Consider the following 19,216-nt stretch of genomic DNA (forward strand, 5'->3'; position numbering starts at 1 on the left):
GCTTTGCTCTCGCGGTTCTCTGCCGGCTGTGGCGGCTAACACAAGCTGACGTCCCATCAAACAGCATGAAGAAGCTCATTTACCGATCTTCATTAAGGCCACCGGCCCAGCCCTGCCTGCGCACCGCTGACACACACACCGCCAGGGAGTGCAGGGCGGAGTGGGGGACGGAGGAGTGTGTGTGTGTGTGTGTTTGGGGGGTAGAGAGAGACGGAGAGAAAAAGAGATGGCCGCTGTGGAAAAATGACAGGCCTTTCTTTGGCCTTTCACTGTCATCATTTTTGGGTTTCTGGGTTTGGTTTAAATGGTCCTAATTGATGAATTATTTATTTTGCTTAACCGCATGAACTGAAATGATATAGTGACTGACCTGTCCATCTGTATAAAACTAATGTATAAATACAACTTTAATGCCAGAGACTCTAGTCCCTTGTCCTACGATGTAAGTTATATGAAAACATGAGAATGGAAGACAAAGAGAGAGGAAGCTTTACTACAGCTTTAAATGTCAAAGACTGCATGTCAGAATAGGAGAATAAATTGCTCAAACTTCTTAATCACAGTGTCATTATCGAAGCCATCACCATTCAAGAATAGCCTGAGACCGAGAAGGAAGGACAGAGAGGAAGAAAGGAAGGCAAAGAATGAAAGACAGAACGAGTGCACGCTTGACGGGGGTGAAGCCGCGGCTCATTAGCATGCGACCCCGTGGTTGCCGGGGCTTTCTGAAGCGATTACGCTGCGGCGCTGAGTTGCGCTGAGTCGCGCAGCCGTTTTTTTTGCCCCGCATGCCAATAAACAAAGAGCCCCCGCTCCAGATTAAACAGCTAAAATTGGCTGCGCCACTGCAGCGCCAGTGAATGGCAGTCGCCAGGCGTGGCGCATCAATGTCCTGCCTGTTTCCACACGCATCAAGCTTAGACTCCTCTCACTACACATGCCGTTTCCACAGGAGCCAGGCCAAGGCAAGCTGTGCGGCCGCAGATAGACACACCAGAGAGGGGAGAGAGAGGGGGGACTTACCAGGCCTACCAGAGGACTCTCTAAGCTAGCTAAGGCCCAGCTGACAACAAGCAGTACTGTATATGACATTACATACTCTCCCATACCATGTGGTTCTTATAAATGGATTATGTTTTACTTAGGGCACATACATTCATCCCCTGAGCAGTGATCAAACTAATACAAAATGCTATTTTAACTGGTCCTCCATCTAGAGCACTTTAAAGTTGATGCCATATTTGGATACGAGTTCTCTTATTCTTTGGTCTCATTTGCCTCTTGTTCTCTCCAACACCGCCATTTTCCTCTCTTTCTTTCTATTTCTCTCTCTCTCGCTTTCTCTCTCTCTCTCTGTCTGTCTTACTTTCTCTCACCCTGTCAGGTCCTTTCAGAAAGGAGGTACAAAAAGCAGGAAAATCAGCGTCTGAATATTCCAATCCCGCGATAAGGCGAGAGGGGCTTTGTACCATTGCACTCTGGGTAATGCTGCTCCCCATTGTTCACTGACAACGCTCCATTGAGGGGCCCGCTCTTGGCCCCTGATAGCATCGCGTGGACACACTGACAGATAAAGAGCCGATTCTACATCACACACACACACACACACACACACACACACACACACACACACACACTCATAGAACGACGAACACTTCCTAATCTAATCAGTCAGGGTAGGGGAGGGCAGGAAAGGGCTGCTTTAACACCCAATAAAAACAAATAAGATAAACCAGCCATAACAATATTAACAGTATCACTGGGATCAGGCAGAGACACTGATAGTGGAAATGGATTTCTCTCTCTCTCTCTCTCTCTCTCTCTCTCTCCCTCTCTCTCTCTCTCTCGCGCTTTGTCTCTCTTTCCCTGAGTGATCTCTCTTACTCTCATCTGCCCCTATGCATTTAATTCCTTGTATCACACACACACACCCATAACATACTGAGATATGAGTGGCCATAGCAGGTTTGAATTTGGCACTCAATACATCTGCCTCTCAGTATCTACATTAACCAACCGGCAAGGTCTTAATGCAAGTGATAGTTTCATAACACCCACCTGGGGACATAAACAGACATTACAGAGTTTTTTGGTCTAAAACTAGCCAGGTAAAAGCCAACCGCTTTTTTGCACAATGCCAGCTGAGAACAACACAATTAGTACTGCGAAAAGCTATCCAGGTCGGTAAATTATGTAGTCTGGTTTCAAAGCTAAAGACTTTTCGCAGGGTTTCCAACCATATACAAAAGAATAACAGGATGTTATAAAGATTAGCCTCCTTCAAAAGCATATATTGAAACAGTAAAAACCTGCTGAATGTAACTTTAAAAATGACCAATGGAAAATGGAAAAATGAACATGACTGCAAAAGGGTGTGTGTGAACAGTAAAGCTCTTAATGGGCGCTTGAGCTTCATCTCTGCCATTTCTGATGGACAAATAAATCCTGTCTTTCATTTTTTCTTCCGCCACCTTTCTTTCCCCAACCCGCACCCCCACCCGACTCGGCAAAGCACCGCTTGTCTGCCAGAGAGTCAAAAAGCCCACGCCCCCTCTTCACAGTCGGACCGCGAGTGGCCAATCAACAATCAGCGCTGTTCGCTACAAAACCTGTTATTTCGAACCCCCTAATCATTTCCATCAGACTCTGTTGCGATGGCTACGGCTACGCGGCCAACATTCAAATCGGACGCAAACCCTTTTTTTCCCCCAGGGTGCACTGCATTGATCAAGGACACCGCCCTGCTCAAAAGGACCTCAGGCACCACGCTTGTTTGTGATGCTGGCAAACACAAGGGCAGTGGATTCCTTTTAAACAGAGAGACTGTGCGGGGGCCCCTTGCTGTTTTGTTGAAGGTGTTATTCTATTGGAATCCGATGTTGGCCTGTCAGGAAATGTGTTTTAAAAGAGTGACACCACAGGGTCACAAGTGGGCATTAAGACATGTTATTGGGCAGAAATCCTTTAACTTCTTTACTTACAATGACCTGACTGTGAACATGTAAGAAAAGCCTACACAGCACACAACAATATCACCAAAGGACAGCAGTTAGCATGCCCGCAAGCTTTAATTAGCGCCAACTGTTTGTGAGACTGCTTAATGTAGCTAAGGTAGTTGGCTTGTTATAATTAAAAGTACATTCAGCCCATGTCAAACCCACAATTTCAACAACAATAAACAAACACTTTCATAGCCATTCTGATAAACCACCTGTGTACACTGGTCTTTGGGCAGTCTATTTGGATTACAGCAATTTAAATGCAATTCTGCATTTAATCACAGTGGTTATTTATTACTGGACTTCTGTTGGTGTTAGCACGTGGCAGGGCACATCACAAAAAGAAGAAGAAAAAGTATAAAAAATAAACCCTTTGTTTGTCTTCCTAACATGTATGCAAAATAATAGTAGCTTGAAAATATTGTGTTCATTTACGTCCACATATTTTGAAAGTAATGTTAATTTTCTATCAGGAATGTAAAGCTTAGCTTAAGACATTCACATCTTAATGAGGCCCTATTTCCATTGCACACACTCACTCTTTCTTTCCCTTACTCTAACACACACACACACACACACACACACACACACACACACACACACACACAGACAAACAGCCATGTCACCAGGGCCAGAGGGGGCCAGCACCTCCCCTCTGCGAGTCCTTCATGGCTGTTTGGCTGGAGATGGAATGAGGGAATTGTCCTTTGGAGCGTGTCCTGCTGGATTTCTTGGGGTATTGATTCCTGCTCCCGCCGGAGTGCCGGGTTATGGGGGGATCGATGACTGGGACTTTAGACAAGGGAGGCACACTCAGCCTCCACCCCCACCCTCCAAACCCAACACGGCCCCCCTCCCAAAGCTCTCCCTCTCCTCTCTCTGGCTCTCTCGGCTCTGCCAAGAACCTCATGCATAGAAGGGCCAGGAGAGATGGTGATAGAGAGAGAGAGAGACAGAGAGAGAGAGAGACAGAGACAGAGAGACAGAGCGAGAGAGATAGAAGAAAAAGTGTTCAGAGATCTTAATAAAACTTCACTGGAAAAAAACTCTCTACTCCCCTTGGAAACTCAGCCAGGAGACAGACACTCTCTCTTTTGTCTCCCTTTCTATCTCTTTCTCTCTTGTGGTTTCCTATCTCTTCACTCTTTGTTTCTTTGTCACTCTCTCGTTCCACACTGTGATGGCACAGGGGCTTTCTGGTGGGGGATAAAAAATACCATAAAGCTGAAAGATTTACAAAAACAGAGACGGAGAAAGAGAAAGGAACAGGGTGTGGAGGAGCGCATAAGCAAGCTAGAAGAGGAGAAGAGAAGGGAAATCCACTTTGAGAATCGTTGCTTTAGCAAATTACGACTGGGCCTGCAATCAAGGCTAAAATTACCCGCCGGAGGGGGTCACCTCGGTTACTGTGCCTCGCTGGCTGTGGCACAGCTGCATGGGAGGAGGGGCTGGGCACAGCCAGGCTAGCCAATGAGCCATGAGTTAAGGACTAATCAGACACATGATTGGTCAGCCTATTTGTAGTGGCTGGAGATGCATGAACATGATATAGTATTATGTTGCTGGAATATTAACCTGTTGATTAAGCTACTTCAAAAACGAATCTGGTAAATTTATAAACAAATGTTCTACAGGAGTTGACATGCATTTTTCCTATCTAAATTAATCCAGGTTTCTTCCGTATCAATCTCAATGGATAACATATTCAAGACTTCTACGAAATGTTTAGAACTTCATCTTCTGCAACATACATAGTGTTTTTAACTGAACCAATTTAACTTACAGTAGTTAAGTATCTGCTGGGTATAGTGTCTGCTATATGTTATGTAGGTCATATACCTATTTATAGGCGTAGTGTATAGGTATACTGGTAGTAGTTTCTGCCCTTAACTTCATCTGTCACACGCGTGGAGCCCTAAGACCCTGAAGGTTCCACCTATTTTAACCAGAGAAATGTCTTGTGATGGTATTCATTAACATAGTGCTGTACGCCACACTCTCTCTCTCTCTCTCTTACACACACACTCAAACACACACCCACACCCACACCCACACCCACACACACACACACACACACCCACACACACACACACACACACACACACACTCATTGGGCACATGCTCTCAGACAGTCCCAACAGTCCCCCACGCAGGCAGTGATGCTGTGCTGGCCGTGCTATAGAACACTGCGGCCTGCAGATCATTACACAGGCTCGGCAGGGGACAAGGCCCAGTCGGATTGTCTGATTTTCTTATCCCCTCTCCTTCCTTCTCTGCTCATTTCCTTCACTCCAGCGGCGAACAGATGGAAGTCCGTTCCGTGGCGCAGGGATCAGCCGCTCACGAGTTCCATCACCTGCCCTGCAGGCCGTCGGCTATTTTGTCCTCGCCACACGCCACGTCAAGCGGAAAAATAAATCTTTTTTTTAAATGTGGATTTGCAACAACATTTTCCGCTATTTTAAATGTTAACCTTTTATGCTTATCGATGTTTAGCATCCTGTGTTTGTTTAGAAATCCATTTTGCGAGGCCATTTAACACAGCGATGTGACAATGGGACCGACAGCAGCTGCTTGACTGGAATGCCAGGCCGTCTCTGCATCGGATTCACCTGAACGAATGCAGACTGATGCCTGACAAAGGCAAACATGACAAGTGCAATCATGCACATTCACATGCTCTCCCCTTTAAAATACACTCATCTGCTCTCAAAATGAATGCTCTTCCTGTGATCACAATCTATTCGGCCCTACACAGCCCTACACAATGTCTGACTGCAGCTATCCAAGCATTTCGTATGGTATTATTACCACTGTGGCGGGGTGGCATCAGCCACTTTACAAAGGGAAACAACCCACCCAGCTTTACGAAAATAAAAGGGGAAAAAGGTAAACCTGGGAGATGTGTAGTACAGATGTACGCAAAGACAAAAGATCAAATATGCAGATCCAATAGCCGAGACGAGCTAAGGGCTCTGAGGGGGCTTGAATGGAGGTCCCCTTAGTGGCGCCCCTGCTTTTTGCCTGATTAGGGGTCCGCTGAGATGGTCCTCAGAGAGCTAATGTATTCTGTGGTTAATGTGCCCGTGGGCTACAGAGAAGAGATGCGCAGTGAGAACCTCTCCTTCCCTTTGAAGAGCCAATTATTTCAAACAGAGGCTTTCTATGGGAGTGAGGGCTGTAACGCGCCACCCTGGCTCTGCTGCTGTCTCACACACACACACACACACACACACACACACACACACACACACACACACACACACACACACAGGTATATGTCATGTACATGTAATGTCATATATACGTCATATACATGTAAAAAGTGAATTAAATCTTATTCACTCTTGGCTCTTGGCACCACATCATATACAGCCCCTAGCCCAACCCCTGCCTTACACATACTTTCTATAAAGCTTAAAATAATGAAGAAAATATAAATGTAACATAAAATATTCCCAAAAGAACAATAATGCTGTGAATTATGAAAAAGGTACACACTTACAAACCACACACCCACACGTATGCATGCACACATATGCACACACACATGCACACCGGCAACGCCTTGCCTTATGTCTTGTTTTATGATGAAAGGCTTGATTGATTACAGAAAGATGATTACCATAAATGGCCTGGAAGATGGCTTCCTCTCTTGTTGCTTCTCTCGCATCTCGCTTTCTGTCTCTCTCCCCCGACTCTCCACGGTAACCCATCTGTGGAGTGCCTCTCTTTCCCCCTAATGGCACTGCTATTAGCGCTAATGCATTTCAAACATACAGCAGCTGCCACATCACACACACACACACACACACACACACACACATACACACGGACAGGGCCACATCTTATTTTCTACTTCTCCTTGCCTTTCTCTCCCTCGCTTGCTTGCTCTGTTCTATTTGCCTCAGGTTTCTATTCTTCCTGATTTCCATTCACTATAGATCTTGCCCTCACTCAGCATTTGCTGTCTGAACCGTCTTTCTCTCTGCTTCCATCTTCCTCCCACCTTTCCCCCCTCTCTCTTCCCCCCTCTGTTTTTCAACTCTACCTATCCCCTCTGTTTTTCCCTCTGTCTTGCCATTTATTCTCCTCGTCTTGGCACTTCTTATGTGTTTAATCGTGCGCCCCGTGATCTTTTGAACGTCTGGTGTTGCACGCTGACAAGTACAAGTGCAGGTACATGCGCAGGCAAACAGCTCGACGGATAGCTCACTCAGCTAGGTGTTCAGACTGACACTGGGCTGTAAATGAGATCCTGCTGTGCTCCTGGGACCGTCATGTTCCACAAGCTTCTATTGCTTGAACTGCACCTCTCACAATAATCAGTGCATTCACTATGGAAACACAAACAGAGTAGCTCCTCAATACATAAACCCGCCCTGGCTCATCGAAAGTCTGCTCTGAGGGGGTTGCACATACAAACACAACCGTGTCTAGACATTGCTTAGGAAATGCGAACCACAAAAAGCCTGTGTGTTCTGAAATGAAGTCTTGTACGTTCATTTTTTGCCTTCGGCAACCTTTTGTTAAATAAAAAGTGTGCCACCACTGGGCTGGCTGCATTTGAAATTCTTGTCACCTACCACCCCCACCCCGTCTCAGATCCATGCCAGTTGTGTGGGTAGCGTGCCATGAAATAGATTGTATAAAAGTGAACATCTATGATCTGATGATTATTTAAAATGATTTGCAATTTATTGTCATCAAATGTGATTATACAGTTACCCACAGCAGTGTAGCAGAAATGAACAAATGCAGGGGTGGGAATTATGCTAAAGCAATATTAGAGTTGGGAGTGTTTACATAGTGTTTATTATTGTAGCATGATTACATTTGTGTTAAAAATATCATTCACAGACCCTTGCTATGCAGCCTAGCCTGTAGTATTAGCAACTGTACCAGAGTTCAGCATTAAGTTCCTGGGGATACAGAACAGTTAGAGGTCGTTTGTTAGGGCTGAATCGGTCACATGAGTGCAAAGATGAGTCTAAAGCAGGGGGCCATTAGCAGAAGCATTTGCAGGGTGAGTGGCGTTAACCGCTGGTCCTTAAGCCACGTGTGACACTGCCATGTTTATAACCCGGGACACCGCATTAAGCATTAATCCACATGGGGTAGAAAGGATTCCCAAAGCCAGGATCACAAAGGCAATGGCCAATGACCTTGGGAAATAAGGGGCAATAAAAGCCTTAAATGTCTATTTCACACACTGTTGCTTTTGGAAGGGTTTGGAAGTGCCGCGTGGACCTGTCACCTCCATCATGCCCGATGATGAGAGAAAGACAGGAAGACAAATGTCTCCCGACATGTCATGTGACCACTGCCACCCAATGAAGGGTGTCTCAGTGAGAGCAAGGATGGCAAGATTATGTACCACCATTCGCTGTACTGCCTTCAAAGCTAACTACACTGATCACTTTTAATGGGAGGCACTAGTGATGCGCGAGAGGGCGTTATTTTAACACCCGCCCCAACCCGACCCAAGAAATTTTCCAAACCGCCCCGCCCGACCCGTGGGGAATTCTGAAGCGGCCCGCCCGACCCGCCCAATTTGACCCGCAAAAAAATTAAAATAATAATAACAACAAATAAAATAAAAAGCCTGGGGCTGAGGGTTATGCCTAATTTAACACGTAACTAAATGAGAAGGATTTGCGCTAAATTCGCATTATTGTGAAACTTCAACGGCAGGTCTACATCAAACAACAACAACAACGACAGCTTCACGCAATTATTTATTGAAGAACTGTTAACAAATGCGTGGAAGACATAGCCTATGTCTATGAATGTCGTAACAGATTTGATGTACCTGTTTTATGCCCATCATATTTGTACAGCGCCTCACATTGAAGACACGACGTAGTCTGCAATGGTGTCATCGGACAGCACGACTTGTCCAAATGTTTCCCACACCTTGCTCTTTTGGTCGGCTTTCCGTACAACCTTTGCATCGCCTTTTTTAATCTTCTCTCTTATTAAGTAGCCTAAGCCATTATTGGCCTAAGCCATTATTGGAGTCCTCCTAGAAGTTTTGGCGGTGCAAACAAAAACTACGGATGGCGTGTTGGGATAAACTAACCGGAGCTGTATCTTAAACTATACCATTCTAAAAGGTAACATAATTTTACAAAATATAAAGTATAGAATAAAATGTGAGGTGGACACCCAGGTTATGTAGCCTAACTCAGACGACTAGCAGGAGTGGGAGCTTTGAGTGCAATAACTTTGTGACAGTTGAATCATGCAATTGATAAGTTCTGTAGGCTAACGCAAAATTGCGATTTCACCTATGTATTCCAAAAGTTCCGGGTTGCGGGTTTTGACTATTTTGACCCGCCCCACCCGAACCCGCGATACTTAGAGAAAACTGATACCCAACCCACCCGGCCCGCGGGTGCCCGCGGGTAATTGGGTAACCCGCGCATCACTAGGAGGCTCCCATTAAAACATCAACTCCACAGACCAAACGAATTGACAAAACAAATTCTGGCAACCCCATGAATACAAGCAGGGAAACGTATTGTGACCACATGAATTCCAGAGACACAAGCAGGTGTGAACGCATGAAAAGCTGTGGCCACAGGTACCCCAGGGACCCCATGAATGTCACTGTGAAAGTGAACGTGAGCATTTCCTGGGCGCCACAACCCAAGCAGACGGAGTCTACCCAATGAAACTTTACGATGTCACCTCTATTTGGAGGGGACAGCAGATGGGCTGGGCCAGGTAGGAACAACGCATTAATAAACATAAACAAACAAACACACACACACACAAACACACAAACACACACAAACACACACACAAACACACACATAAATACACACATACAAGAAAGCAAACATAAAAGGCACACAGCCCCAATTTTTAGCTTTTCACAGAATCCAGAGAAGTGTTCAGTGCTCATACACGCTAGTCACCATTTTTTCTTCCACTTCAATCTCTCTCTCCCTCTATCTCCACCACTCTGTCTCGCTCTGTCTCTCTCTGACACATACACATGCTCTCTCTCTCTCTCTCTCTCTCTCTCTCTCTCTCTCTCTCTCTCTCTCTCTCTCGCTCTCTCTCTCGCTGCCTGCTCACTCCACCCGTTGGTGGTAAGATACTTTTTGCTCATTGCTCCTAATGTGCCCAAAGAGCATGCTGCCCTAATCTAATTGTGCTGCCAGTCAGCAAACTGTTCACCCAGGGAGACACCAGAAGAGCGACAAAGTATGAGGGAGGGAGAAGAGAAATAAATAAATAAAATGAATTAAAATAAATCAAATAAGTCCACAAATCTACGAATGGAGGAGAAATCTACTGGCAAAAAGACGTGCCATATCTCCAGTACTCCCCCCACCTCCTTCCCTCTCCCACGTCTCTCCCTCCCTCCGCTGAAGGTTTTGAAATGGTTTCAGCTGCGCTCCTGCCGAGATTCATTACCTGGCCTAATTATAAAGGCAAATGAAATCAAGGCAGATACATTATTAATGGCCGCGCCACCATTAGGATTCATTTGCTGTATTTGCAACAATATGATATTTTCAAACTGTTTTCATGCCTGATTAAAGACGCAGGCAGATAAGGAAAGAGAGGAAAGAGAAGGGGCGAGATAGAAAAAAGGGAGGGGGGAAGAAAACCATTGAGGGAGAGAACAGCACATGACCAGAGAATGAGAGAGTGAGAGGGTGACATGAGGGGAGAGAGAGGGAGAGAGAGAGAAAGAGAAAGAGGGATGGGAAAAAGGTTGGTGTGAGAGGGCAGGTGTTAGCTACCGCTGAAATGCTTTCCATTACCATAAGCCACATTAAATCCAGCTGCATAGACATGGATGCAATGGGTGTGTATGCATTTGTATGAGGATGTGGATATGTTGTTATGTGGCTGTGTGTTTCTGTGAGTATGGGTATATGTTTATATGAGGTTTTATGTGTGTGTGTGTATGTGTGTGTCACGAGAGAGATACAGAGAAGCCTCTCCAGCCAGTTACTCTGGAGAGTAAGCAGGCATGAAAAGAAATGGACTTCTCTGGGAAGAAGGTCTCATAATTATTAGTTCTAAAGCCTTTTCTCAAATATCCCTTGGGACACGGGGGGGTTAAAAATCCATTTGGGGGAAGTGTACCATGACAGCAAGCTCTGTCTCCCTGGAGACAGCCAACATGACAGTGGATGAGAGGGGCAGAGGGGAGGGGGGGGGGGGGGCAGCCAAGGAGGAGAAGAAGAGAGGCTTTCACTCTCTTCCTTTTTCCTTTTTACCATAGATGATTGATGGCGTGTGTGTATGTTCACAAGATATTTACATATATATGCGTGATGTTACACCATTCGGCAAAGAGAATTTAATCTTGTTTCTAGTATTTGGTAAAAGCTGCTTTTTGGTATTTGAAAGGTCGAACATTTGGGTCTGCCTAATGTATTCAACAATGTTTGTAGGGGGCTTGTAGTTTTTGGTCCATTCATGCTTTATTTGTGGAGCTATTTTGTAGGGCAAAACAGGCTTTTGAAAGGATTTCCATCCACTGTGGTAATCTGTCAGAAATTACCATTATTGTATTGACTAACATGTAGAATAGGCTAATGTTCCTTTTGAACACATTTTTGTCTGTTTCCATCACACTTCCAAACACACACACGCACACACACTCACACACACACACACACAAACACACACACACACACACACACACACACACACACACACACACACACACACACACACACACACACACACACACACACACACACAAATCTCTTTTTCATGTAATTCAAATATTCCATAAGTAAAATTGTATAAGCAGTCAGGCAATAAAATCAATCAGAAATGAATTTTTCTGGGGTCAGTTCGCATCTTGACAGCAATCAATATCTTCACCTATTTACATTCCCCCAAGCGACTAGCACATCCTGAAGCCTTCTTAGGAATTTCAAAGACTTGCATGTTAATGTATTGAGAGTAGAAGATAGATAGATAGATATAGTGAGGGGGGAGAGGGAGAGAAAGAAAGAAAGAAAGAAAGAAAGATGAAGTCTCTTACTTTGAGGCCGTCTTGCCAAGGAGTCTCCCTCTGCAGTCGCTCCGCTTCAGAAGCCAGTTTCTGTGGGCAAAGGGCAAAATGGAAGGTCAGTGGTTGGAGAATGTACCTGTTGCTAAACCCAACCCCCTTAGTTACTGCTGCTAACTCAGACAAAACTAGCAGTGCTGACTAGAGTAACAATGGCAGCTGTCAGTGTCAAAACTATATCCCAAGAGGCTCTAGACAACTTTTGGAGACAGAACAACATGATTTTGTCTAGAGGCCATCAAAAAGGACTCCTTTATGCCATGGAAGGATATGTACAACCTGTAAAGCAAGCTCGTGGTTGAAAAGCTTAAACTAGAGGCAGAGGTTAACAGATCACAATACAAGAGGGAGAAGCTCATCACTGTACCAGATAACTACATCCAAGAGATGACTTGCATAAGTCTAGCATACTGGATTATTACAAAGCTCGACTTAACCAGAGGCCTGACATTTGGCTCTGTTTTGGGAAATGGGATAGAATATACCCCATTATAAAACAAGTGGGTTCTATCGCGTTATTTTGCTGTTTCTGATTGGACGAGAGACGTTCCATGCTATAGATTATCCATCAACATACCAACGGGGACTTTTCACAGCTAATAATAAATCACTCCGTGATGAAATATTCTATAGCGCATTGATGGTAACTGTTAATTAAAAATTCTTATAATTCCAAACCAAGACGTTGACAATGGAACTATTTTCTGTTGCGGAGAAACAATGGCGAAATAAACCATTTTTAATCAATAACTTTGTGTTGAAATGTTAATTTGTTGACTGTAGAATTGTTTTATAAAAGCAATATAGCACTCGTGGGAGTGGGGTAGGTAAGGGATAAATCCCTCATCTTTCTCTCAGAGTTTCCCTCACTGAAGCTCAAATAGGAAGCAGAGAGCAATGTATCGGATATCAAAGCATCCGAATATTCTCATCTTAATTACACCTCAGCCTTTAAGTCTGCTAGGGAAGAAGGGGACAGAATACTCCGTCTCTGCCAAAATACTCTGATTCTGTCTGCACACATGAGGGTACATGGGGTTCTACATCATTTGCTTGTCTGCAGGTTATCCTAGGGTGTGGCGATTTATACAGCGCCTAATTGAGAGTGTGTGTGACTGTGTGTGTTTGTGTGTCTGGGAATGTGTGTATGTGTGCATGTCTAAGTGTTTGCAACTGGGTGTGAACAGCTACTTTAAATGTCTACCTAACAAGCGAAACAAATGTATATATGCACTGTAGACTGTCTATACTGACCAAAATTGTGCCTACACTAGAAATGTCATTTTAGTAAAGATGTTTTAATGGAGGACAATTGGGTGGGGACCTCTAAATGGCATCAGTCTCTTACACACGTTATTACACATTCTCCACAACCAAAAATTACTGCTTCCAGTCTGAGGAAGGACAAACCCAGGCGAAGAAGCATCTCCTCTTGAACAGAACATAACCTAACGGCCTGCGATAGAGATAAAATAGGGAAAGAAGTCATCATTACTCTTTCAGTGTCTAAAAGCTAATAAGCCAGGAAAGCTGGCCTAATTCACTGTCTGCTGTCACTGTTTAATGACGCTGCCTGCCATAGGTGCCGAGGATTTGCGCTGTTAGCCCCAAGAACTCGTTAGGCAGCTGAGCTATGGCCTCGGCGGCAAGCAGTCATCATTCCCACACTTAAACAGAGACAACAATCGCTAGGAGCGCCCATTAGATGAGCTTCCGAGGCCACAAACTGAGAGCTGACATTAAAGGAAGGCCATTTACTAGCAGGTGCCGTTTTAAGTCGGCTGCTGTTTGTTTTGTGGTGCGAGCGCGTAACCTTGTTGTTACGGAGAAGAATGACAGCCCTAATTCAAAGCGTCCATCACTTCAGACATGGAAATCAGAGAGAAATACTTTTTCTGCTTTCTCTCTCTCCCACTCCTCCCCTTGCTCGCTGTCTATTTCTTGTCTGTTTGGTTATGGGTGATATTTTGCCTGTCACATTCGATGTTACTAAAGTAATTGAGCTTCGACACAGAGATAGCCCCCTCCCTCCCCTGCCCCTCTTCTCTAACACATTCCTAAAACATAAATATAAAACCTTAATGACTGTGTTTTGAGCTTAAAATTGTCAAGATACAGGTGAACAAGTCAAATTAACTTCTGACATGTCCTTGTGAATCATTTCCCATTTTTGTTTTTCTAAATGAGAAACTAAGAACCATGCTTGTGAATAAACAGACAAACAAGTCAACATTTATCCCCACTGGTGTGGCCGCTGACTCTGGGTCTTGAGTATTTTGGTGTGTAGCATTTGGTTTAGGCGGTCAAATCTGTGTGTGTCCCATCCCTCTATCTGTAAGCGGTAAACTCCTCGCCTGTGTCCCATCGATCTGCACCGCCACCACCACCACCACCACCACCACCACCACCACCACCACCCTTGCTCCCAAAACAACCATGCATCTCCGCAGGCCTCTCCTCTCCACCGTTCTCCCCAAGATGGATGGGCTGCCCAGACACCACATGAATCAAACCAGGAAAGTGACTGAGTAAGCTAGTGAATGTGTGTGTGTGTGTGTGTGTGTGTGTGTGTGTGTGTGTGTGTGTGTGCACGCACGCGCGCGTGTGTGTGTGTGTGTGTGTGTGTGTGTGTGTGTGTGTGTGTGTGTGTGTGTGTGTGTGTGTGTGTGTGTGTGTGTGTGTGTGTGTGTGTGTGTGTGTGGTGTGGTGTGAGCGTGTGTGTGGTGTGGTGTGAACGTGTGTGTGTGCGCGTGTGTGTGTGTGTGTGTGTGTGTGTGTGTGTGTGTGTGTGTGTGTGTGTGATGTGCGCGCGCGTGTGTGTGTGTGTGCACGCACGCGCGTGTGTGTGTGTGTGTGTGTGTGTGTGTGTGTGTGTGTGTGTGTGTGTGTGTGTGTGTGTGTGTGTGTGTGTGTGTGTGTGTGTGTGTGTGTGGTGTGGTGTGAGCGTGTGTGTGGTGTGGTGTGAACGTGTGTGTGTGCGCGTGTGTGTGTGTGTGTGTGTGTGTGTGTGTGTGTGTGTGTGTGTGTGTGTGTGTGTGTGCGTGCGTGTGTATGCACATGACAGAGAGCAAGAAGGAAGTAGACGGATGGTAATGTTTGTGTGGGGGTGTTTGTATGCGTGGAGAACAGAGAGAGAAAGTGAGACAGCAAGGGGTTGAGTGTAAAGGGCTGAGAGAATGAGACCAGAAAACTGAGGGGGTGAAAAAGAGAGGAGAAGAAAGATAAAGAGAAAACTAAAACATAGAGAGATAGGGAGTGAAGAGAGAGAGAGAGAAAAGACGTGAAAAGCCTCCAAGAGAGGGCAACTTATCTTTCGTGTTGGGAGTGAAAAATCATCATCTCACACTAAAGTCACAGACATGTAATGTCACAGCCCTGAATGAGCCAGGCCACAGCGCCAAACCTCCAAACCCCCTGAATCCACGAAGAAGTGAGGAGCTCTGTCTCACAGCCGCCATTCCTAAAATCAATTTCACACAGAGCTGAATTCACACAGACGTTCTAGATCTGAGAACATTTTACATCACTCAGGCAGCTGTCATTTATTTAAAAGTGCGTGGTTGTTCCCCCCCCCCCCCCTCTCTCTCTCACTTTCTCTCTCTCTCTCTCTCTCTCTCTCTTTCTCTCTCTCTCTCTCTCTTACTCTCTCTCTCTCCTCAGCCCCTGATCTGCTGTCTGGCAGCCCCTTACACAGTCTGCGCCTCACTCGTCTTTCATGGCCGCCCAGGCAGAGGCGATGCTGAGAGGTGGCTACAGGCGATAAGGTGCGCAAGGAAGAGGATCTGTGGCAGGAGCAACTATGATCTCACTACTGCTGATGCCGCTGCTGGTGATGTGCCTCCCGGCATGTTCGGCATGAGAAACATCACAGGCGTTTTTTTCCCATCATGTTTTGGTGGCTTCGGGGTACATCCTTAGTCCTCTCTCTCTCTCTCTCTCAATCTCCCACTTACAGTGTGAAATCCAGGAATGAAATTTTAAGGATAACGTTCTGAGTGAGGTGTTGTCACTGGTGACCTTTAGTGTTTCCGGCTGGCATCGGCTCACAACAGGTGTCAGAGCTAGGCACAGGCCAACTCTCTCACTAGGGGGGCGCTCAGTAACAAACAAGGCCTTGCTTTACACCTGGCGTGAGCAACAATGAATCTATGCCACCTTGAAAATTCAGTAGGGGGTTCAAGGTTCAGGTTTATTCCATTCATTAACCGATCGTTCTCAGTGTCCCGATGTCTAATTATTCATTTCAGGGGTGCCCGTTCTAGACTACCATGACTACTGGCATAGACTGAGGCCACAGCATTCAGAACAGCCTGTGGACCTGCTGTTCGGCTGGACCCATTGAAATGTGTACAGAACTGAGAAGTCCAGCAGGAGGCGGTGTGCAGGTGTTTCTGGATGGGTATTCCAGCGGGCCTCCAAAGCCGTCATTCTATACCCACCTCCCCCAACACCCCCACACCCCGCACTCAGCTGGGATTAAGGCCAATCACTGGAGTCACTGAATCAGAACCGAGCCACAATAACAGAAGGAGAGACTCTTCTGCTCCAGAATTTCAAACGTCTTCCAGCCAACTCTCGCGCTCGCTCACTTTCTCACGCTCGCCCTTGGTTCTCTCTCTATCTATCTCTTCTGTCCTTCACTTTTCCACTCTTACACTTTGTGTTTTCCTTCATCTTTCCCTTGTTTCTGTCTTTCTCCCTCTCTTTTCCTATTTCATCGCTCTTGTCTATGTGTATTCCCATCCCTGGCTGGTGTACGTGTGTGTGTGTGTGTGTGTGTGTGTGTGTTTGTGTGTGTGTGGGTGAACTAGTGAGTGGTGGACTGCATTGGGGGGCTCAGCACCCATAGTGCTATTGTTGCTTGGTGGGGGGAGAGAGCGAGTGAGAGAGGGAGATCGACAGACAGAGAGAGAGAGAGAGAGAGAGAGATGGAGAGGTAGAGAGAATAGAAGAAAGATAATCCCTGTCCTTGTTTTCCACTAATCCTTCCTTTCCTCCATTCCTCCATTAGAGTTGCTCTCGCTCGTCCTCTGGCTCTCTCTCCCCTCACTCACCACTTCGGGAGGAATTACTGCCGTTTCCACGGCGACCGAGGCGCAGAGCCCTCCCATCTCCGTGGCGACTAGCCCCAGCATGATCAGCATTTTACAGGCAGCTCGGAGCTTCTCCCAGATCAGACAGATCAACAGATTACCACAGCCAGAGAGACTCACCTGTCCAATCAACAGTTTACACAGCCACACATTCTGCCCACCATCACTTCATCAGCCAATCAACTGCCTTCACAGAACACAGACTCCTTAGGCCAAAAAACAGCTTGGTCTGTCACAATTTGCCAATGTTACCAATCAAAAATATCTTACAAAATAGGTGTCTTTAATCAATTACAAGCTTTGACCTGTTATCCAAATCAACAAAGGCATACTGAATATGGGTCACAAACAGATGCAGTGCACTCAAAACCTCATTGGGTCACAGAAGATAATACAAAATTAAAACAATTGTAATAAGAGGGAAAGTTGCATCACTCTGCTGGTCCAGTGTCCAGACACCCCCGTCCTATAAGAGCATTAAGCATCTGCCAATTGACTTCAATGTCACAATAAGAATCATTAAGCCATTTAAGCTAAACCCTTAGGGACTGGACCGAGGCAATCCAAATGACTTCTTAATAGTCAGGCCAAGTCTCTTTGTCTAAATTAATTAAATGTCGATTGAGACAATAGCAAGTTCAACAGCATGAAAGCAAACTCTGAAATTCCTAAGCACTCAAGTGCATGCGTGCACAAACACACACACACACACACAAACACACCCACCCTCACATACACACACACACACACACACACACGCACGCATGCACAAAGCCACACAGATTTCTTTGCATCAACACCCAATACCCTCCCCCCCCCCCCCCCCCCCCACATCATCACCTAAATGCACAAAGTCCAAACACGTATTGAAGCTCAGTGTGGTTTCTGTGTTTGGGAGTGGAGTGAGCTGAGCTTTTGTTTTGCACCAGCTCTTCTGACCTGAAAGGGCACATTCACACACGCCAGACTAAGCCTGTTTGAATGAGACCATGCTGCCTTCCCCACTCCCCTCAGAGGTATTCATCTGGGCAGGTGAAAATGGCACTTATCCATTGGAGGTTTGGACCAAAACAACCTGCTGGCATAATGTGGTCTCACCCCGATTCAAATTGAACCCAAGTGTAGTATGACTGCAATGTAATCACAAACATTGGAACACAAGGTTCTGATACAATGGTGATCATTTTTAATTAATGTTTTACTCCATGTATTGCTCTTTCTGCTGGCTTTTATTGATTTTATGAAAATCACTTTGAACTGCAACTCTTACTTACTTACTTAGAAAGTCAACCCTGAATCGACAACATTACAGCTAGATGTTATGTTTTGCAGGTTGACATTAACTTACAGATCCCCTCACTGTAACACTTTTGTTTCCATTAAATGATAAAGCAGACGAGTGTGAGAGGGCAGATGATGCAGAGGCACAATGTCCCCTTGATAGTTTGACTGCAGATCACACAATAGTCAGAAAATCCTTAAAAAACACATTTTTTAATTATTTATAGATAAACCAAATGATGTGTGTACAAAAGAGTTCCATTTTTAACTGTAACATTAAGATGAACTGTGTGAACCTCTAACTGTCTTGTAGGTTGTCTGCCACTATACCTTCACTGCCACCTTGGCAAATGAAGGAGAAACTTTAGCAAATATGTTTCCACCCTTCCCTTGTGAGGTTCCTTTTTTTTCCAGGGAGGGCAGGTGACTGAGCAGAGGTTCCTGTGGCAGCTGAGGGGCTGGAAACATGTGGATGGGGCAGGAGGGGGTAGAAGGGGGGCAGGGGACCAGACGTGCTGGATGTCTGAGCACAGAGGCCCAACGTCAGGATCAGCTCTCCCACAGAGATCCACAGTGACACCCTGAGCCAACCGCCTCATGTGACCTGAGCTAACGTCCCCTCAGCCCAAACCAAACACGACACCCCCCGTCCTCTCAGTGTTTGTCTCTCTTTCTCTCTCTCTCTTTCTCTCTCTCTCTATCTCTCTTTCATATTGCCTCCCCTTCCAGCCAGTTTTTAGAAGAGGAACAACAATAGAAACGTCTGAAACATAGATAAATGTATACATACACAC

The 19,216-nt window shown here is 45.6% G+C and overlaps 1 protein-coding gene across 1 annotated transcript in view; it reads right to left on the bottom strand.

The window, feature by feature from the left end:
• cacna2d2a (calcium channel, voltage-dependent, alpha 2/delta subunit 2a) overlaps nt 1–19,216 on the bottom strand; it is a gene marked incomplete at both ends in the record, with an annotated part of 187,965 nt that overhangs the window by 86,017 nt on the left and 82,732 nt on the right. The window contains one exon of the mRNA XM_080845556.1: nt 12,022–12,081. Coding sequence (XP_080701682.1) covers nt 12,022–12,081 — 60 coding nt within the window. The remainder of the gene's footprint in view (nt 1–12,021; nt 12,082–19,216) is intronic.

Source organism: Sprattus sprattus (genome assembly GCF_963457725.1).
Source record: "Sprattus sprattus genome assembly, chromosome: 10".
NCBI lineage: Eukaryota > Metazoa > Chordata > Actinopteri > Clupeiformes > Clupeidae > Sprattus > Sprattus sprattus.